Source organism: Eutrigla gurnardus (assembly GCF_963514095.1).
Source record: "Eutrigla gurnardus genome assembly, chromosome: 13".
NCBI classification, from domain to species: Eukaryota; Metazoa; Chordata; class Actinopteri; order Perciformes; family Triglidae; genus Eutrigla; species Eutrigla gurnardus.
The window spans coordinates 11,524,087-11,547,373 of NC_139936.1; the positions used below are offsets into that span (position 1 = coordinate 11,524,087).

Here is a 23,287-nt window from a genome sequence, read left to right on the forward strand (position 1 = left end):
CTGCGCACACCACAGAGGTTTAGACGTGGGAAGACATGTGCAAGATCATCCATTACACACCCCCTGAAATAATACTTTCACAAAGACACCCGGGCCACTCCCCAAACAGACACACATATATAAACCCCCCCACAGACGGGCAGGCATGCATTGTGGTTTTGAGGAGCAAAAAAAAAAAAAAAAAATACGAAATCTACCTTGTGTGTTTCTAAGTCCTGCCAAAGAGGGTTAGTCTTAAAGAAGCCGCAGAGAGAGAAGAAAAGCGGGGAAGCATAATTAGCCAGAGCTGGTTAATTCAAAGGCACGGGAAGAAAGAAAAAGGGGGGGATTGGGGGGGTTATTGGGGACGAGGGTACTCTCTCCTGGGTGTGTGGTGTATAAGCAAACATGGAGAAAACAAAGCAGTGAGGAATGTGAAGGGAGGGGGAGGGGTATGGGAGGGTAAAAGGGGGGGAGAAGAGGGGAGGCGGGTGAGGGGGACGTTTGGGGGGGGGGGGGGGGGCACAAGAGGACAGGGGCCTCTCTCTCCTCTTGGGAGAGAAAGGGAGAAACAAACAAATGAAGTGAAGGGTATAGAATTTAAACAATTTAGTCTAGGAAGAAGAGAAGGGGACCCTGAGAGCGCCACCCCTCCCTGCTCTCTTTCCCTCTCTTTTATTTCTTTCTCTCTCTTTTCTGCCTCGCTTCTCTCTCCCTTCTTTCCAGCTAAGCCCCTGTGAAATTCCCGGCCACTCCACAATCCCCTCCATCTAATTAAATCTCCAATGTATCAGGTGAGACCCCCCAATCTCCCCTCTATACCCCCCTCCCTCTATCCGACTAACTGAGGTGTAGATGCGTTGGTATGCTATGCATCTGGGCCTCAAACTAAACGCACATTCATAACTAATCTGTGTGTGTTTATTGAAAATGTGTGTGTGTGTGTGTGGGAGGAGAGCTGGTTCTCCCAGCATGGGTGGCCGCAATCCACAAATTATAATTTTTGGAGTGCTGGTATGGATAAACACTTATCCACACTAAAGGTCATGTGAGTCATATTCTGAAACATAATAAATTCAGTTTATAGAAAAAAAAAGCCCCGAAATGCATCGTTATGTAAAATGGATTGTGGCTGCGTTTTATATGAGTCTATATACTCCATGGTGCCTCCCATTCTCACATACAGTTTCATACCACAAGCATGTGAACGTCTCGCTCTTTCTCACTTCGGTTTATCCTCTGGGGGAAACGGAGAAGGCGAGATGCCGAATCTCGCCTGCAGACAGATGAAGTAACCTGGCGAAACACTTCCCACGTGGAGCCCACCGCAATGAGACCAGCTGAAGTCTTTTTTATTTTATATCAAGTCTCACAAAATGAACACATTTCAGGATACGATACTGAATCTGAATGTCTCTGCACAGTAATCAACCATATCTATCTATCTTCCCATTCAAACTCCAACTTCTGGCATTTAAAAAAAACAAATAAATAATCCTCCCATGGCGCTGAACTTGTACTCCAAAGTTCATGTTCAACAACATTTGGGAACACGCCGAATTCAATCTCAAACTGGGAGCCCTTTGTAGTAAATGAGCACTGAAAGCAAGTACCCATGATTTGACCTTTGACCTGGTCTCTGGTAAAGCTCTACCCTCACACATCATATATCCACCATACAGTATTTAGAGCCCACCCACCCAACCTTCATCTGCCTTATTAGATTATCACAACCGTTTCTGGAAGTGGACCTGAAATAAGCGTGTCATCACTACGGTTAGCGTGTCCGTGCACACCAGGAGGGGTAAACGCCACGTCACCTTTGGATACACGCATACATGCGCACACATCTAAACATGCACGCGTGCAGCCCACATACCAGGCCGAGTGCCCTGCCGGCCTGTTTGGAGTGAAAACATTCACGGGGCTGATGGGGAAAGCCAGGGAAACATTTCTTTCGGCGCAAGCAGAAAAATACGAGCCGGGCCTGTTGTTATTGCACCGTCTTGGGGCGCTGCTTTGTTTGCTCAGACAACAGCAGAACCTTTAAATGGAGGCCCCGGGACCGAGCCAGAAACCAGAGCACACCACTGGAGGTGAGGAGGGAAGGTCTATGGGCCTCCCTGTGTTTGTGTGTGTGTGTCTGTTTGTGTGTGTTTCTCCCGAGTGTGTGTCCGTGTGTGCTTTCACTGGCAGGCATGCCATCGTTGACCCCCATGATTACAAGGTCAGGGAGCAGGTTGGTGTGTGTGTGTGTATAAGAGGGAGGACTATGTGTGATAGTTTGGGTGTGCATGCATGAGCGCAGGCCTGTGCACATGACAAGAGTTTGCGTGCTTGCAGATCACATGGACTTCAGTGCTCCCTTTTCTCAAAAGGAGCATGTCAACCAAATTATACAGCGACCTCAGTCACTTTAAATTATCCAGTGAGCTCACTGGAAACTTCTCATAATACTCCAGGCTCGAGAATGTACAGAATCATTAATTTTCCTCCCTTGTAGGGCGGCTGGTCGCTACCTTTCTGTCTTGATGCTTGCAAGAACACACACACACACATGCACGCACACGCACACACACACACACACACACACAAAAGGAGCCACCGACGCAGAGCCCCACACAGTGTGTCGGCTTTAATTTCCACTCCTCCTGTCTTTCCACAACTGCCCTCTTGCCCCCCCACCCCGTAACTCCTTCCCATGCTTATAAATGTCTAACGAGTGCAGTTAAACTAGCTGAAGGAGATTACAAAAGCCAGAAGACTTTCCTGCTCTCTCGCCCTCACTCTCTTTTACATCGTTTCCTTCTGCTTCTCCATATACTCCCTCCTAGCCCCCCCTCCCTCCCTCCTCCTCTTTCTTCTCCTGACCTTCAACTCTCCATCCTTCCCCTGGTTTCCCTTAAAATGTCAGGCATGAGAGACACTAAAGGGGGAGAGGAGGAGGATGAAAGAAAAGACACAAGGGGAGAAGAGGGTGGGGAAAAATAATGGCCTTGATTATCAACAAAGAAATCAACAAAAAAAAGCAGGTATGTCGCTGGTAGCTGGAAAAGGGATGAGGTTTACAGAAAGGGAGTATGAAAGGCTGATGCGGGTGGAAGATGAAGGACAGAGGGAACGGAGAGGAAGAAAGCAAAGAGCCGTCATGCATGATTGGTGGTGGCTCAGGTAGATTCCTGCGTGACATACAGGTCGAGGCATGGTCTCAACGGTCTACCGGCGCCACACAGACACCAAAGGATAACCTTTGTACGTGCTTATATATTCAGCTCTTCGTTGCACTCACCTGACGATAAAGTCGAACTCAGAGCCGGCAAGCATGAGGACCCCTAATAAGGTGGAAAAGGCTCCGTCGAGCACCGGAGCAAACATGTGCTCCAATGCCAGCACTGCCCGCTTGTGACGATCCCCTATGGCTGTCAGGAACGCCTACACAACACAACACAAACATCATGTATGTCTCATTCTGGTTTTCTCATTCAACGGGATGACTTGAAAACAAATGTTTTTGTTGTTGTTGTTGGTTTGTTTCATTATTTGCATGCCTACCAGGGCCACATGGACAGTGAACTCCACTCCAATGCCCACAGAGGCGATGAGAATGACCACTGGGACGGCACTCAGCTTGATTCCCATCAGCCCCATGAAGCCAAACAGCTCCACAGTCATGAGGGAGAGCACCAACACCTGAGGGGGTAAGGATGAGCTTCAGTTACACAGGAAGGTGGTAGAGATATAGATATATATATTAACTCCTATTCAGTGTAAGAGCTGTGTAAATTTACAGTTGACCTGACTTTGAATGTGCACAAGGCAGACTGGGGGCAATAACAAGGATATACAAGGATGATGTGTGTGAGTATTTCTATCTTATAGAGGTGTTAAGTAACCATACATACGTGTGTGTGTGTGTGTGTGTGCGGCTTCAGTGCAAAGTGGGACAGGAGCTGGGAGTAAATGCCATTATCAGCTGACAGGCGTCAGGTTACATGGGGCCCAAATCCTTTGAAGACGGCTGAGGTGGGCAGGGGAGGTAGCTGTGTGTGTGTGTGTGTGTGTGTGTGTGTGTGTGTGTGTGTGTGATATACAGTGAGCGAACACAGAGTACACGTAGAATAATTGTCTGTCTCCGTTAAAGCTTTAGACTCAAGCGCAATTTCAGTGATCTGATCACAAGTGAACAGATTTATTCAGGAAAATATTTGGTCCTGATCACATCTAGTCTGAAATAGTTTAGTCTTTTAAGATTTTAGCAGACTTTGTACCTCCAAGTATCATAGAACGGACCACTAAGCCACAATTTGCGTTCGTGCAAAGTGTGTTTTTTTCCCCCCTTTAAGTCAGTTTTCCCACGGATAAAATATGATTTGGGAAGAAAACCAGATCACAAGTGACCACTCTAGATGCCAAGTTTAAAAAGCAATCGATATGAAGTGGATTAGAAACATATGTATGAATGAAAACATAAGACAGAGGGTTAAAAACAAGTCTGTCTCTGTGCTTATGACGGATTTCAGGGCAAATAGTTAAGAGGGTTTAAAAGGGCTCAAGGTTGAGAGTTTGAGGTCGTAGGTGGTCGGTGGTCTGGTCCTGCATAGAGCAAATGGTTAAAGTTGACGTCCCGCCATAACTTGTCTTTTGATCTTGCTAGTAAAGCCTGAAGGATGAACATGAGTTCCCCTCCTCCCCCGTTTAAGGGCTCGGGTGGCCTGGCCACTGCCTGTCATAAAATACAACCCACCAGAGAGGAAAACCAGAAAACCTCTGTGTGAATTATGTACCTGCGTGTTTACACGTTCGTACTGTACGAGCAAGTGTATACATGTCTGCGTGTGCTTTATGTGTGTGTCTGTGGACGTGAATGCGTGCATCCTTGGGGAGAGGAGGAGTGTGTGGAGGACGGAAATAAAATCTAACATTTTTATAGGTTTAGAGTGGGAGCGAGTTGTCTGAGCAACTTTGTGTCCTCTCCCCATTTATTTCGGCATCGGTGTCTGGGAGTGTCGGACTAGACTAAACAGACGGGCCCTAACAAAACAGCACAAGATAAACACTGGTGGCTGAGGCTATAACAACACACAGCGCCCCCCTTCGCCTTTTTGACTCTATCCTCTCTGAGATGCCTTCTGGGCCACACATAAAAACCAAGAATTGAAGGGAGGAGTAAAAGAAAAAGTTTTAACATTCATCAAAGTGGGTTATAAAGAATGAGCATGCGTATTTTCCTCAACAATCATCTGCTGCAGTGTATGGATAAAGGTCCGTTTCTCTGGACCATCAACGACCACGGATGTAAAGCGTTGCGTGTATCGTCTTGTTTGAATCCTCAAAACACTCACTATGATGCCGGCGGTCCACGGGTTGAGCAGGAAGAGGGCACAGACCAGAAAGGTGCAGGCGAGCACAACGCTGATGGACAGCAGGAGCCAATGGCGCAGACTGACGTACTGCTCCCAGAACAGGAAAGGGTAGCCGTTGGGATAGGAGGGCAGGCCTTGTCGGCTGTAATTGCTGCAGATGGCCCGCACGCTCTCGATGGCCTCCACAAACTGCGGTGTCTCCCGGAGCCCGTTGAGGTAGAAGGGGAACTGTGCGTATTCGATGGGCTCAGCAGCCGGGACTAGGCGAGAGAGAGAGACAATGGGGGCAAGGGTCATTTGTTGGAAGCAGAACTTGATCTCCATTTAGCCGTCACATCATTAGCATTTGACCGCAAGCAGAAATTGATGATGACTTTACATTTTTTGCAACCTTGGAAGCAAAGATGATGAAACAGATGACTGAGGAACATTAAGGTGGAGGCAGATGATCATTTGTCTCTTCTGATTAACTAACATGCGGTTCTTTGAGTTTATCTGCATAAATCACTTTGGTCGCCAAACCACCAATATCAAGGCTTTTCCTCCCTAATCCAACCTTGTTGCAAGAGCAGCTACATCTGTGGCCGAGTGTGTGTGTGTGTGTGTGTGTGTGTGTGTGTGTGTGGGTGGGCGGAGCAGTAAGAAACAGAGCTCCATTGACTCAAACCCAGCCAGTCTGTGGCCCAGCCTGGCTAATGAGGGCCTATCACTTCCAGACACAGCAGAGTGTGAGAGCTAACTGTGATTCACGGTAATTACAATGTCAGAATCACCCGCCATTACCACACCTCAAACTTAGCACAGCCACCAAAGGCACAATATAGATGCATAAACACGCATACCTGTCACCGTCACGGTTATTAAGTCATATTCGGTGCCGTCAAAGCGGTGTGTTCATTCTGATTTTTTTTTTTTTTGCATGCAGAGTAAATTAACAACACATTGCTGCACATGGCGGAGTCCACATCTATCTTTTTTCTTATGAAAACACAGGTCTGGTGTGAGTGTTTATATTCCACAGTGCCTGCAGGTTGTCAGACAGGAGCACTTGCTGACATGGTTTGGCCAATTATAATCTCAACTATAAATTTCCATCAGGACACCAGTTGGCTTTTAGCCAACACAGATCTGCTCCGGAGGGCTCCCGCACAGCTAAGCACTTCACGCTGCTTATCCAATCACATTCCCCCCCGTAAAGGACTTCCTGCTTGTTATCCAATTGTGCTTCCCACCCAATCCAAGTCACTCTTTGTTATCCAATCATTTTCCTCCCCCGTGGAGCACTTCCTGACTTGTACCAAATCACAGACTAGAATCAAACAACAACATGACTGTACTTTTTTTAAAACATTTTTTTTACGTGAGTTACACTCTGTGTGTGTGGCAGGGAAATGAGAACAGGGTGTGCGTCGTGTTTGGGGTCACTGAGTTTTAATGTGTGTGTATATGTGTGTGTGTGTGTAATGCTAGGGCCCCATGGCAGCCAGGATTATAGCATTCACCACAGGTACCATTAGAAGAACCACAAAAAGCCATGTCTTGGTCCTCAGCCCTGCAACCTGAGCTCACACACACACACACACACACACACACACACACACACACACACACACACACACACACACACACACACACACACACACACACACACACACACACACACACACACACACACACACACACACACACACACACACACACACACAGTGGTGCAGTAGTCTACTATCTCACTTAAAGCTAAGAGGCAGACAAGGAGCAATAACTCAAACCACGAGAGGTAAACACTGCTCACATGCAGCAGCTGCCTTATGGCACCTAAAAAAAGATGCAGTTGAGACCAACGAGCCTCAAGAAAAGTTGCTTAAAACTTGCTGTGCTGCGGGTATGAACTTCATATATTTCATATTATCTTCATTTGTTGGAGTAAACGTCAATATTTCCTTCCTATAAGGCATCGTGTTTTAAATTCTAGCATATTTGGCAGATATGCTAACTTACTGCTGAGGCGTGTCTCGGGCATGGAGTCGGTACGGTCGTGGAGCCACTCAGGAGGGTGGGGGCGAATGTTGGCCTGCGAGGCGGCGTATGCCACAGGATCATTGCTGACCCAGGCGGTAAGGTAGATGTAGAAAGCCCCGGGGTTGATGATCCCATCTGCATCCACAAGCCTCTGACGAGTCAGCTACAAAACCCAGAAAGGAAAGGAGTTATTGATGGTATCACAAGTACTAATACAGACAATAATGTTCTGTTGTGTTCTCTTAAAGCCATCAGACACATACTTGCATGCATCCAAGTTAAATTAGCCCCTTCACATTTACATCGGGCTGAGACAAATTTATACATTTCAAAATGGAAAATAAGAAGCAAATGGAAAAAGTGCAATTGAGGTAAAACATGAGGGGAAGCTTATACTGCGGCCGTCAAGTATACATTGGACACGAAAGGGTATTGTGGAAATTGGACTTGTTTAACCAAAATATTTCACAGGTGAGCGGACCACAGAAATGCTTACTTACACACATGCATGAGCGCAAGAAAACGGAGCAGCTTTCAAAATAAGATTCAAATATTAGTCCCTCTCTCTTTCCAACCAAAGAAAGATCAACAAGTCAAACACTGGTCGCCTTTCTGAGAATTCCCGTACTTCTCATCGCAGCTTCCCAGAATTATCATGCCACATTAAAACATGGAAAATGTTGAATCAGCTTCTCCCTTTACATACAGTCGATATTGGCTGGCCAACCTCAGGCCCAATGTCCTGACCACTCTGAATACATTTCTGAAGGAAGCCTTGCAGCACTTTTCTGTCAAGAAACAGCTGCAGAAGATGAATGTGTTACAGAGTCTTAATTCTAAGAAATGCACCAGTATATGTTGTATGAGGCATGCGTGAGGAACAGTGAGGATTAAAAAGTGCACTGCTTTCAATACAGGCCACACAGGCGATTGTGGGCCCCTTGCTGACTACTTTTCCCCTCTGACTGGCTTCACCATATCCTTGTTGAAAGCCCTGGTTGCTTCAAGGCTATATTATGTATATTATCATGTTCGGAAATTTTATTTACAGCTAAGAAAAAATGAATTAGCAACATTATTAGTGTCTCTTGGCCATGCTGGCAGCTCTATGTCCATCATTGTTGTCCTGACTTACAATATCTCAACAACTGTTGGAAGAATTGCCATGAAATTGACGTTTATTGAGCTCAAACAATGAATCAAAATGCTTCTGGCGATGCTCCTTTTTCATTTAGTGCCACCGTGTGGTTAAACCTCTCTGATTTGGCGTGACATTTCTATTCCTATTGGATACATTGCTAGGAAATTTGGTAATGTCATGGATGAATAGTTTGGTGATCCTTCTACTTTTCATAGTTCACTATGTAGTGAGTGATTTCGGACTCTGCTAATTCCAGCTATATTGCTTAGCTCAAGTTCCATTACTACTCTAAGGCTTCCGAAATAGAGTTTGGTGATAAAACACATGTTACAAAGTCTCTGTTAGCCTGTAGCTAAGCTCCTAGCATTCATCCACTATGAATCCGACCAAACCCACGCAGAGTGTTGCCGATTGTTCCCAAGCTGTTTCAGCCGGTGTCAAATGCTGTGACAGCTGTGGTCAGTAGGTAGACAAGAAGGGCCGTCTTGCTCAGGGCAATTACTTTCGCTCTCCCATTTGGAACCAGAGGAGTGTAGCCTAGCATTGCTACCTCCTGAGAGGTAAAGCCATTACTGCACACCGCTGTGCCACTCTCCCTTCTAGGAACCATAAATCCCTCCTTCACTGAGGCAGGGAGCATTTCAGGGGTGAAGCTGGACTCATGGGGTTAGGTGGATGAAGAAAGGAGGAGGGTTTTTTTGTGATGGGGGGGGGGGGGGGGGGGGGGGGGGAGGAGAAAAATTGCTTGAGTTAGCGTAACAATAAAAAAAAAAAAATTGGCTGGAGTCCCTGAGCACGTCTGTGTGCAGTTAACCTGGTTGTTAACACTGAAGGAAATGCCACCCAGCAAATGGAGTAGAGCTATAAAAATAACACAACATCTGTACAAATGTTGCTCACACTTGCTTCTCCTGACCCCTACGGGTACCCAGAATGCCCGGCGCCACCGATCAACCTGGCCCTGAGAAGAAAAGTGCTCTTGATAGCGTAAGCATGGCCTTCATGGGCACTTTCAAAACCTTTCCACCTCCTCCCTCTCTCCATACATACTTCTGTATTCACTCTCTGCTTTATCTTTCTATTGCCTCTATATTATTTTCAAACCACACACACACACACACATGCACATAGACTCCCAGGCTTGGCCATAAGGAATGAATGGTTGCCCGGCACACAAAGGGAAATGTTAGCAGCAGCAGCAGATCAAAGCCAGAACACCTTCTGCACAGATCCATGGAGTGGCATATCAAAATAAAACATCTAGCATTGCAATTTGCCAGGGTTGGAAAAAGATCTGGTCCTCATTTTGAGACAGACACACACATAAAAAAAAACAGCTACTGCTGTAAGTGCACGCACAACAGACAAAAGCAGGACACACACTCAAAACATACAAATGCACACACAGAGCTGCCTCAAAGAAACCACGTGTTTCGGCTCCCCTCATTGAAAGAGGACACAGCGGTGGAGCACTGAGGGAGGGAAAGGGAGGGAGAGCAAGCACGGTCGTGCGAGCACAGGAGTTTGTGAAGGAGAGTTGGAGAGAGAGAGAGAGAGAGGGAGAGGGGGGGGGGCAAGAAAGAGAGCCGGATTCCAGAGGATCTGGATTGAATTTAACAGCGGGATACGCAACAACTGTATGTCTTCAAGCTGTCACAGGAAGCCCAGGCAGCTCTGCTGGCGGCCCCCACACCTCACGGCAAATATACTTCCCTCACAGGCACAGGAAGTGATGTCACAGCAGGGCCGCACACCCGGCTTTGCCTCTGCTTCCTGCCGGTTAGCGGAAGGGATGGGAAGAGTAACATGCTGCTGCAATGGAGCTCAATGGGTAAGAGAAGAAGTCGAAAACAAACAGCTAAGAGTGTGTGTGTGTGTGCGTGTGTGTGTGCGTGTGTGTGTGTGTGTGTGTGTGTGTGTGTGTGTGTGTGCGTTTGTGGGGGGGTATTATCTTTGAGGGAAATGTGAAATCTCAGTGTTGAAAAAGGATCTGGCTTGTTTTTTTGTGTTGGGAGTTTTCATTAATCCTGGTCAAGAATTTTGTTTATATATTTCTCCAGTTCCTTATCTTTTTGTTTTGCGCCGTCTCCTGCCAAAGAACGCAGCCATGCATCCATGTATGTTGTTTTATTTGGAGACGGCACTAAAAACAGCGCTCAATGCCCCGTTGAAGCTGAGCGAGTTCCGTCCGGACCTCCTTCTGAGACCTTAGCTGCTCAGAAGCCGGATTTGTGTCAAGGTTGGATGTCAAACACCAGCTCTGCACTGGAGACGGGGCTTAAGATAACTGTGAGTACAGTGCTGATAATGTCCGGTTGCTTTTCCATCCAAAAAGTCACGTGCTGCACTGAAAACACTGGACTGAAGTGTGACAAATGGTCTAAATGAAGAGTAAATATGTTTTTCAGAGGGAGGCTGCAGCCCCAGTGAGAGCCTCAAACTTCCTGGGCTCAGTAAAGACATCACAGAGAGAAGATGAAGAGACAAGACACACGGAGGAGGAGAAAAAAAAAGGTGGATCGGATATGACAAAACACACAGATGTACACGAGGGCAGCTGTGATCCTGCCGCCAACGACTTCAATCCTAAACATACCAGGTTGAAGTTGATGGGCTTCTCCCTGCGTCCTGTCTGCACCAAAAGCTTGTATGCCAGGACGCCGTCATCGGAGCCATTCCTGTAGCTGTTGAAGGTGATGCGTCCGGCCTCCCAGTCCTTGTCAAACGCCTGCTGGAGACCTACAGGAAAACCACAACAAAACAGATTGGTTAGATGCGGATGCTTGAAAAGGTTACATGCCCTGTTATCTTCATTCTTCCTCTGCAACTCGCTCATAAAGCCCGAGTTCAAAAGGAAAACAACACATAACAACCCGGCACGGTACAAGACTATATAACACAACACTGGAACCTAACCCTCTAATAAGCCTGATTGATTTAATACGATCACTCGGTTCAGTTCTCAACCACCAAACAAGACTTCAAAAAGCCTCAAAATCTGCTGCTTTTGATTCAAAGCCGCCATTACGGAACATATCAGTAACATGTGTCTCCCTTTTTCTATACTACTCTCCAATCCATATGTGTATCGCTCTCCTCCTCTCGGCTCGCCCCCAAGGCTCATGCTGTGGTCCGTCTGTGGGAGATGTTGTTTTGGGTCTCGTTCCTTGGCCTGTCTGGCTCCAATTTGTCCCACCATTGCAGAGAGCAATATCAGACACAGGTCTCTCTCTCTCCCTCTCTCTCTCTCTCTCTCTCTCTCTCTCTCTCTCTCTCTCTCTCTCTCTCACCCACACACTCTCTGTGTGGTTCCCAGCCGGCTCACACACATAGACTCACACAATGTGGTTTAACCCATTCCCGCATTTGGGTTGTGGAAGATAATATTCCTGTCCAGGCACTTTTTTTTTACAATTCTTAGGTGCTGTCAGTGCTGGGTATTCAACCAGCAACCCCATCCAGAAGGTAAACCTGCCATAGGGAAACATAATTCAAGGTCCCATACAAAGGTGTAGCATAGAGCTTGTTGTGTGCCAAATATTTCAGATTTTCGATGAATAGATTCTCATGGAAAAACGCAAAAGAACTAGCAGGAGCAGCACTAATATGAGTTGGACGAGTGTGTTTGAGTGTCAGTTTGCTCTGCCAACATCATCTGCAACTTTCCTTACTGCCAAAGGTTCTTACATCCTGTATATTGCCTCAGGCCAAGTATAAAAAATATGGCCTCCTGCTTCATCCTCCATCATCCCCACTTACAGACGACACAAGTGATTTTAATCAGGCTACTGTCAGTGTCCATTCTGAAAATCCCACCTCCTTCTGAACGCCTGCCCAACATCTTGATTCTTGCAGATTCATGTCAAAACACGGAAGAAAATTATGATCTCAGGACTGTTTCATGAGAAAGTAAATGATTCCCATGCCTGAGCTATCATGAATGGGGATGTTAAATGAGGCATTAACAACAAAATCCTGTGTGACGTTAGTATTAGTGTGAAACCTAAGTGATCTAGCAGGAACCATACGGCTACATCCGAGTTGTTTCCCACTTTTGCTCCGGTTGGGGTGGTAATGAGATATCAAGCTTAATTTTCTTTTTTACCTTGCAGCCATTCCCTGAAGTAGTGAAGCCACATCCGAGGCAGCTGCCCGTTGTCCTCCTTCAACACATAGCGGACGGTGTGGAACCTCTGGTGGAGCTGGTGCAGCAGAGGCTGTTTCTGGGCGTACTCGGCCCGCTGCGTCACCACATACATGTTGTAGAAGGAGAAGAACTTGAACTGGGCGCCGATGAAGTCGTACTCGCTGGTCTCCCTGGGCACGATGTCTGTCAGCTCGAGGCCATCCCTCACCTGGGTGGTCCCGTAGAGACTGACTACCAGCAGGCAGAAGAACAGCACGATCACAACCACCTGGAATCAGAAGGACAAAGATGGAGTTCGTCTGGTAAAACCGACACATTGCACGTTCTGAATGAGTTGAAAAAGAAAAACGTGGAGAAAAAGTGCAGAAGCATATTCCAAGAAAGCCTAATTTCAAACAGCATAGAGCAATGCAACTACTTTAAATCAAACTACAACAGGAGCATTGCTAATATATCTCTAAAACGGCGCACAAGCAGTCAGATGATTGCAGGGATTTAAAACAAACGCCAACGTCAGCCTAAAACCGGTACGGTAAAATGACTTCAGCTTCAACCGACTACGTGCACGTTGTTGTGTTGCAGTAAAGACCAAAAAGAGAAGAAGACCAGATTTTTCCTTTAAGTCATTAAGCAATAAGGAGAGTATTGGATTAAGGCATCAGAGGAGTGCATGAAGCAATTTGGCAAGATGGTGAAACATCTGCCAGTGGGATGAAAAGACCAAGATTTTCTAATAATGTCAAGTGCAGGCCACCAGATGATTTCAGTTCTGGAAAGCTTTGAGACAACTGGCCACCCACTAGACTGAGGTCAGACTGTGTGTGTGTGTGTGTGTGTGTGTGTGTGTGTGTGTGTGTGTGTGTGTGTGTGTGTGTGACTCAGATAGGATGTGACCACAACCTCCACCCCACATTTCCTCCTACTATTTGCTCCGGTGACTAACCCTCCTTTTCAAATTATCACCAGGGCGAGCAAGCACAGAAGCTTTTCTCCCCCCCTCTGCTCTCTACACGAACACACAGCTGAACTCACCTTGGTGGTGGGCTGCAGGAGGAACGGAGCGTAGTGCCTCTCAGCAAAAGAGGACAGGGTCCAGCGGGAGCAAGGAGGATCCAGGCAGCGCAGGCCCATGGAGCCTTCTCCATACTGGGACAAGAGGTCCCGTGTGGAGCTGTTGTTCTCCGGGCCCTGACCGGCCGACGAGGCTGCGTCGCCCTGGGGAACTGAGCTAGCACTTGAGGTCGGGGCAGCAGGAGGAGGAGGAGGTGCAGGGTGATGATGGGAGAAGGTGGCAGAACCTCTGGACCCCCCATTGCTTCGGTTCCCACTGTTGTTGTTGTTGTTGTTGCTGAGATTGCCGCTGCTGCTTCTGCTGGCGTTGGCGTTGCTGCTGTAATAGTCGTTGTTGGGGTTGCTCCGGGTCGGAGCCGGGTTCATGGGCTGCACAGAGATCTGGGACCTGGGCTCAGCCGTGGTGTAGAAGGCCTGAGTCCGGGGGTCGTACTCCGTCCTGAGCTGCACCGTGGACTGCATGGTGATTTGGGTCTGCTGGGCGAAGCCGTGGCTGCTGTAGGAGGGAGGGGGGCTGCTGTAGCTCGGGGGAGGTGTGCGATACGATGGAGGAGGGGTACAATAGGATGGGGGAGGGGTGTAGTGGCTCCCGTCCGCCCCATCCAGGTACGCATGAGGCTCGATCTGGATCACACGATTGGCACATGGGCTAAAGAGATAATGACAGCGGGGAAAGGTGTCAAGACTTTGGACTGCTGTGAAAGACAATATATGCAGGGACTAACACTACATCTGATTTTATGAAATGATTTCCAACACTGAAACGTTCAAGGTTCTATAAAAGTCTGTCTTTTATCAGCCCATATTATTATGGAACGTGTCTTTCTGTCTGCCAACAGTATGAAATATAATACCCAGACAAAAAAAGGCCCCGACAAGGGAATTTAATAGTATGTGTCTATGTGATTGCTGAGCCAACAAGCATGCCTAGACCGGCAAACTGGTTATGTTTAGTAAAGACTGTGACAGATCAACACAGTCCAACAACCAAGCAGGAAGACAGAAACAGACAACTTAAGCAGCAATTAGGTTGCGACTGAGGGGGGTTAAGGTGAAGACAACGATGAATGACTTTAACAATGTTTGGTTCAAGTTATTCATCGTCGGATCAGAGATCATAGGAAGACGTGGAAGGAAGAACTGACGAACAGGATCGTAATTCACTTTCCCCCAGACATGAAAGAACATCTCTGCCTGTGTGTGTGGGCGCTCACACCTGTAGAAGCAGCAGAAAATGTCGAACCGCCTGTCTTCTCGCCGGTAGAGGTCCATGCTGAGGATGGCGGGGAAAATAAGCAGCACCATGGCAAAGTTAAACACCACCACCACCGCAGCCTGCAAGAAACACACAAACCATTACGCTATTTTTTGGGGAAACTTTGATTCAAAGAAATTGATTAGGCTGATTTTTTTTGTCATTTCTATAAAATTATTTAAAAAAACTGTTATATTTATCATATACAAACGGGCATGCATGAAGTTTGACCTCTGCATTTAACCCAACCTAAGCATTGTAGAAGCAGTGGGCTGCTGTTAAGCATCCAGGGACAGTTGGAAATATGGACAGTAGGACAAAATCACAAAGTTAAAATGTAATTAAGTGTAATGAATGGAATTTCTCAATAAATGTCTGCATGTTATACAGCACAAACACAGAGAAGCCCTAAATATAACTTGAAATAACACACCAAAAAAACGCCTTTCAACTCATTTCCAATTTCTTTCAAGACAAAAACACTGAGTGTGCAGAGAAAAAGCGAGGTGTGTGTGTGTGTGTGTGTGTGTGTGTGTGTGTGTGTGCGTAATAGAAGCCAGTGCAGTGTTGTGGTTAGGTATTTGAAGGTGGTGTGTTGGAGCACAGGGTGGGGGTTGGGGTTAGGTTGGGGCCCTGCCCAGAGTACAATCTGGATCTTGCGTAGTTGCCAGACAACTACACACACACACACACACACACACACACACACACACACACACACCCATACTTACACACACACAATCCCGTGTGTGTGCCAGACCACCCAAGGAGCCCGAGGCCCGCGGGGCCAGAGGTGATGAGCAGGCACTGCGGCTGTACAGACAACACACACCACTTACACGCTCACACAAGAAAATGCACTGGTGCGCACACACACACACACGTATCTACTGCCATCTTAAAAAAAAACTGTGAAGCCTCCTACTTAAACCGCACCTTAACACCAACCCCACACACACACACACACACACACACACACACACACTTTCCTCAGCGCACAACTCAGTCAACAAGAGAAATAATGTGAGTCTCCATAAATGGAGAAGAACAATGAATTCTCAATTTGACCACTTACATCCAGACAGACACAATATGACTCCACTGACAATCACACACACACACACACACTCACACACACACTCACACACACACTGACCGCTGAATGACCCCAGAGAGGGGAGATTTATCATCACATCTGTCCTCGGCGCATGAATGTGTGTGTTCCTGTGTGTGTTTTCATGTTCTAATCTGGACAAGATTCGTGTTTTGTTTTTTCGTTCATACTGATGGAAGGAAGTGAATGAGAGACATAGCAGACGAACGAGAGGGAAACAGATGAATCCACGGAGGAGTCGATCGCAGGAAGTGCTTCATACTGATAAAGAAATCCACACGCACACATGCTAACACACATCTCTATGAGGCTGAAAGATGAGCACCACTGATTGCGTCATGTGTGTGTGTGTGTGTGTGTGTTCCATGATAAAAGATAGGTATCAGCATGATCGTCTGCCTCGCTGCAAGTCTGTCCTCCACCACTCACAAAACCACATAAGTGTAAAGTATGCATGCTATGTGCATGTGTGTGCCTGCCTCCGAGTGTTTGTGTGCATTATTACGAGGCCACATGGATTAGACCCATGGGGTAAATGGATCATGTTTGACAGACTCGCTGTACTAAAGCCATCTCTCAGCACATGCTAATATCGTACTCAGTGTGGCGACATCTTGCCTCACTGTGTGTGTGTGTGTGTGTGTGTGTGTGCGTGTGTGTGTGTGAGAGAGAGAGAGTGAGAGAGCGAGGGTAAGAAGGACAGGGCGTAGTGTACACAGTACTTACAGTCCAATTTTACATAACTGCTTCATAATTGCACATATTCAACAATACTCTTCATAGCTCTTTTCTAAAAAAACGTGACCCAATCACCATGACGACATGTCTGTCAAACCTGTTTTGTTTAATTCAGTTTTTCTATACATCTTCTACGCTCCTGCTCAATCCTTCTATATCCTACACTGATGCAAAGACTTAATCCAAGCATCATCAGACAGTCGATACCGATGTTGTCTTCCTTTACAGTACGTGAGCGTTTATGAATTAACAATTCCGTGATTGTTGGAGGCATTTTTGTCAGACTGACAGACATCTCTTTCTGTCCCGGTTTTCACTGTTCTGGTGACGTCTATAATTACTGACAGATGTTGGCGAAGTCAGAGACACACACACACACACACACACACACACACACACACACACACACACACACACACACACACACACACACACACACACACACACACACACACACACACACACACACACACACACACACACACACACACACACACACACACACACACACACACACACACACACACACAAATAGCTAGACCATTGCTTTTCAAACCTCCCACACAGATACTACGACTCACCACGCTCACACATGCACATTAGCGTGAGGATATGCGAGTACACACGCACATGCGGAGGGATTTGGTTACATGGAACTCAGCCACAATCTGGACGGACACCGGGCCCACCACTAAACAAACTCAAAGAGGGAGGGAGAGGGCTGGATGGATTTAACAAAACACACACACACACACACACACACACACACACACACACACACACACACACACACACACACACACACACACACACACACACACACACACACACACACACACACACACACACACACACACACACACACACACACACACACACACACACACACACACACACACACACACACACACACACACACACACACCTGGAACAGGACCATTAGTGAGAGAGGGGGGCCGTGAAGGACTGAGCTACACTACCGGGCGTACCTGAAGAGAAAAGGCTCGGAGTGCCGGGATGGGGATGAGGGCCGCCATGAAGAACGCCGTGACGTTGCTGATGGAGGTGAGAGCAACGCTGGCCCCGGTCCTCTTCAGACACTCGCCCGTACGGTCCTGACAGACAGACGGAGAGAGAGAGAGATGTAGATGAAAGGGGGATAAAAGCAACGAAACTCTTTTGATCAGACTATAGCCAAAGGCAAACATGTAACACAGATTATGTACAATTATCCTAATACTGATTTGACTGACAGTGATTGCGATGTTTCTCGAAGCCCTGAAGTGCTCTTAAATAATCCACCTGGGCCTGTCGACTACCGTTTAAAGATTTAAGTTCAAAACAAAAGTAGGAAATAAGGAAATGACATGCAGGACCTTCAAAAAAAATACATTTCAAGTGTAATCATGAGTGCTGATTATTTAGCGATAAGCATGAACACACCCCTGGAAGGGTTTCGGCGGCATTTGTGTGAAGGTTTTGAGGACGTGCAGGACCACACAGGGAGTGTCTGCAGGCGTGTGCATCGTTCATCTTGTGTGTGTGTGTGTGTGTGTGTGTGTGTGCAGCTTCATACAGGAGAGATCAGGTTCAGCTCTGTTTAGTTTTCATCTCAGCCACACAAAGGAAGTTGGGGGATGAGGGAGGCAAAGCCAGGAGGGAAAGGGAGCAGGGGAAAACAAAAACAAGCAAATACATGCCTGTGTTTTCCCCCCTCTGGAGATGAAACGTTATCCCACTTCCCCCCACACACACACACACGCATGCACGAACACACACAAGGTTGCAGAAATACACACTTTATTTACACCTTTAGAAATGTTCCTGCCATTTTATTGCCCCCTCAATCTGCTTTTGAGGAAGAGTTTGATTTATAATCTAATGGTCAGCATTCTGTTTTTTTTCCCCCCCAAACCAAAACAAATATAATATTGAGCATTGCTAAGATAAGCAGGCTGAGTGTGTGGCACACACAGTAGGTCGGTAGATGCAACATCACAGGCACAGACAGGCTTTCACACATTCCTCCACAGAGCAGATAAGACGGCAGACGGGTAGGAACAGTGTTACTTTACACGGCAGCTGGATCCTCGCAGTGGCACAAGATAATCCGAGGTACGCGGAGATCACGTATCGCACAAAAACCCATCTTGTCAGGCTTCAAGTAGCGCGTTTGTGTCCCGTTAAGCCAGAGCGCTGACCAATCAGCATCCTGTGAGGAGCTACTGGCAGCTACAGGTGTGGTTTGAACAGTGAATGAAACTCTGTAGACGCTGCAGCAGCTACAGTTATATCAGAACTGCTGATGGAAAAGATGTTACCAAAGTGATCTTGTTCCGAATCACTTTGGTATGCGTTGGACTGTTTCTAATGACGGCTGGTAGGTCAGGTTAGGAACAGGCAGCGTGGATGTTTGCCTCACCTCGAATGGGATCCTCTTGTTCTGTCCAGTCTCACTGAAGGCATGAGCGAGGAGGAAGACATCATCCACTCCGACACCCAGAGCCAAGAAGGGGAGCACCTGCAGCAAACGGACACACAAACCTCATCAGCTCCACACCAGAGGACCACAGCCGGTACAACCGTGTTGGTAGTTTCTAGTATACAGAATGTTAGATTGCATCGATCATGTGTGTGACATACCTGTGTGGTGGCAGCATTGAAGGAGATGCCCAGGAGAGAGCAGAGGCCGAGGCCAGCTGCCACAGACAGCGTCACCAGCAGGACACCCGCCAGCCCTACAGCCCCCTGAGACTTGGCACAGTCCCACCGTAGCATGGTCAGACACGCATAGGCCAGCTGGGCGCAAACAAACACAACAAGTCATCCATCTATCAAATCAACCTGTTGCGTAGTTTAACAACGCATTAAGTCTCTTTTTCGTAGCTCCGTCCTCACCATCAGGAGGTATCCACTGGCCACGCGGATGACACTGATGTCCGAGAAAGACTTGAGGATGTCTTCCAGAGTTGTGCTGGTGAAAGACAAGACCTTCTGGGACGAATTTGCTGCCACGCTCTGCAGCACCGCCTAGAGAGAGAGAGAGAGAGAGAGAGAGAGAGAGAGAGAGAGAGAGAGAGAGAGAGAGAGAGAGAGAGAGAGAGAGAGAGAGGAAGAGCAACAGTAAAAATGATTAGAGAGAAGGAAAAAACATAATAAGGAATTACCGATAGAGAATCCCAAAAAAGAAGGAGGAGAAAAACCTTCCAAAGCAATGAAAAAGATTAGGAATGATAAAAAAATAACAAGCTGGAAAGAGATTGTGCTCAGTGAATGCTTTAGTTCAGGTTTGACATCCTCCTACCTTTTCTTAGTGAGTATTTGTTTTTTTTGCCCAATTTGGTCTCTAGCCAGTTTGATGAATGCCATGTTGTAAAACACGTGTCTCAAGGTATAGAAGAAGTAAATCAGAAATACACTCAGACCTATCACACTGCTGAATAATGAGCTCTGCCTCTGTTGTAGGAGGAAGAATCTGCAGACAGTACCGTGACCCATCTCTCTCTCTCTCTCTCTCTCTCGCTATCTCAGGGCAGACAGATGGCTTCGACATTGAACTGCAGTTACTGCTCAGTGGGGAGCAACGCTGGCTGACACACATTAGGAAACACGCACTAGATCACGCGCACGCACTCAAAAACTCGCACCCACGTGTGAACTAATGTGTCACGCACACACACCGCCGTACGTGCGCGTGCTACTCCTGCAGGCACGCCTCACCGCGCACAACGCCAACGCACGCAAAGTAACACAGCGGTTTGCCGTCTTCCACTTCTTTCATGATTGCCGTTGATAAAAAAAAAATTAAAAAAAACGATCACGCCACTTTTCTATCTATCACCGTGATCTCTCCGGGGCCCCCAAGACGAACGGCGCGCACACACACGCAGACACACAAGGTCACAGCGTGTTGAACAGAGGTTGGGGGGCCCCCCAAAACAAAGACCAGATGATGTCACACATGAGCCACCAATGGGGCCACAGCTGGGAAAGCGATCGTGTGTGAACCTTTGAGTGTGTTTGCATGTGTGTTTGTACGCGAGTTAAAAGAGAGAGAGAGAGAGAGAGAGAGAGATCCAGCACTCCCTTAATGTATTCCAGACATGCTCACCCTGTTGCTCTATTGCTCCTCTCTACTGAGCAGTAAGAGGAAAGCTTTAGGCCTTGACCACACAGCAACAGTGGTTCTAGTATCTATCAGGGGCCTGGCTTTGGATGGGGCCTTTCCATGTTCACCTGTATCCGGTCCATGATTTACAATGTGGTTGTAGAGGATTTAGGGTAGATTTCTTTTCTCTTTCCGTGCTCTCCTTTCTGGATCTCTCTCTCTCTCTCTCTCTCTCTGGTTTGAGTGCTTTGGCCCTTACCTCAGCGTATCTCCTCTGCCAGGCTTCTAGTATAGCTGCAGCCTTTTCTTCATTCCAGTTGATGTGGGAAACCTCCTCGTAGCCCCGAAAGTGCTCAAACATCTGCTTGGGAGTCATCAGCTGGAACATGGTCTGTAAGGCCTGGGCACTGGAGAGGAGGGAAGAAGGGAGGGTGGCAGAGTGAGAGGGAGGGGAAAGGGGGGGGGGGGGGGGGGGGGAGAGGCAACACAAAAAAAGATAGAGGTCAATGAAAAAACATCATGTTTATGAGAAGATTGGCAAGGTGATGAGCTGGCTTCTGGAGGGTTTAAACTTTGAAATGCACAAGACATGCCGATAACTTTTTTTATTGTTTGATCCCCACCACTCACTAGCATTAAAAGCTTTGAGTTATTGGAACTCAGTCCATAGACAAGGAATGCAAATATTGTATCATGGGCATGCTTTGAACATTTGCCCAGGATATACTATTTGCTTAACTCCAAAACCATTTCAAGTCATTTGTGGATTATTTTTTGATTTAATGATTGATTTGTTACGTCTATAAAAAACAATCCATTTTCCTCAACATTTCTGATCATGTCTGACAAAGGGCCATGGTGTCCAGCGTAATGAGGAATGCACCGTCCTGATGCACACATAAGGAAGGTGATAAAGAAACAAAAGTGATTTTGGAATAAATTGCAGCTTGAGAACAGTAGTTGAGTTAGTCTATGTGTTTTCAAATCGTCAAATTTTACAGACCAAAGAAGCAGCTCGTCGTTCTCTTTCTGAACATGATTTGAGTGATAATCATGGTGATGGTATAAATGATGTCATATTTCAACTCGACTGACTCTTCTTTTGGTTTTCCATAAAAAATAAGTTGTGGTACTTTCATGTAATACGACTCATTATTAGCCCATAACCAAAGCCCAGGTATCAGTGTTGGCAAAGTACTGAAAAAGTGGCATCGGATGATCCCATAAGTGAGTGGAGTCGAGTCAAGCCGAACCATGCAGTGGAAATGAGGCGTCACTAAACAAGATGTAGATATTGAGTGCCAGCAGTAACAGCCCCAACACACACACACACACACTCTAAGAGGCAGGCAGGCACGCACAGACACCCTAATGACCCAATCTTGCCAGGAAAAAACACAACCACAAAACAAACAACGCACCCCACTGTACTCTGGGACCAGTATGCGTGTAAGTGTGTGTTTGTGGGGGTTTGCCTTTGTGTGTACATGCATGTGCATGCAACAGCTAAAACTGCAATTTCACATTAAAATAAATGGCCCATTAGCGAAATGCCAGAAGATTTGTGTTGCTTTCCCCTGTTGAAGGAAGCTTCTTGTTGCATGATAAAAGTGAGCATGATTTGAATTCCTGTGTATTTTCTATTTCCATAAGAATCATGAATACACTTGTAATTCACTACATGTAGTGTGTTCTGTTATGAAAGGCATACAGCTTATTGCACACATGAAAAATGTGTGTATTACATATCCATATGTATACTACATAATCTTTAAGCTTTGTCCTAGTGCTTGTGTTGGAATTACCTCCACGTACCTCAAATCACTGTATATTTGGACAAACTAGCGAGGCGATAGATCACTCTGTGCACATGTTTGTGTGTGTGTGAGTGGGAAGTGTCCAAGCAGAGCGGCCAGAGCTGAGCAGGAACAGCTGGAGCTCTAAGATTTCACTGGAATCTGCTAATGACTGCAAGATTTACAGCAACGCCGCGCACACGCACGCATGCATGCGCTGTTTCAGAGCGCATAAAAGAACAAAAAAAAAAAACACACGCACTCTTTTCAGAATAAGCCCTGCAGTGATCACAGCAGTGTTTATGAGGGTGTGTATGTGTAAGTGTGGGTATGTTACCTGAGCAGGGGTCCGCTGCCGTTCTTGGTGGTCCCTCCTACGATCAGTTCCTCCTGCCAGTGCATGTACTTCCTGGACAGACCATGGCAGCCGCCACTCAGGGCCCGCGCCACGTCGAATGGCTGGTGCAATAAAAGCAATGGGCAAGAAAATAACTGTCAGCAGCTAGTTGACAACCAAACACAGATTCCATTCCAAGCTCGAAAGCGTGAGCCTGTG

General features: G+C 46.9%; 1 protein-coding gene across 3 annotated transcripts in view; it reads right to left on the minus strand.

Annotated features, from left to right (window-relative positions):
- Positions 1–23,287, minus strand: part of ptch1 (patched 1) — a 44,064-nt gene that overhangs the window by 4,383 nt on the left and 16,394 nt on the right. For all 3 annotated transcript variants that reach the window (XR_014598124.1, XR_014598125.1, XM_084024047.1), the window contains exons 7-20: positions 23,069–23,190; positions 21,195–21,342; positions 19,726–19,857; positions 19,471–19,626; positions 19,250–19,348; positions 17,817–17,942; positions 14,937–15,055; positions 13,682–14,369; positions 12,608–12,917; positions 11,099–11,241; positions 7,341–7,524; positions 5,322–5,602; positions 3,532–3,669; positions 3,269–3,411 (exon numbers count right to left, since the gene is read on the minus strand). Coding sequence is in view for 1 of the 3 variants with exons in the window: in XM_084024047.1 (XP_083880173.1) it covers positions 3,269–3,411; positions 3,532–3,669; positions 5,322–5,602; positions 7,341–7,524; positions 11,099–11,241; positions 12,608–12,917; positions 13,682–14,369; positions 14,937–15,055; positions 17,817–17,942; positions 19,250–19,348; positions 19,471–19,626; positions 19,726–19,857; positions 21,195–21,342; positions 23,069–23,190 (2,789 nt within the window). In the remaining 2 variants the exon portion in view is untranslated. The remainder of the gene's footprint in view (positions 1–3,268; positions 3,412–3,531; positions 3,670–5,321; positions 5,603–7,340; positions 7,525–11,098; positions 11,242–12,607; positions 12,918–13,681; positions 14,370–14,936; positions 15,056–17,816; positions 17,943–19,249; positions 19,349–19,470; positions 19,627–19,725; positions 19,858–21,194; positions 21,343–23,068; positions 23,191–23,287) is intronic.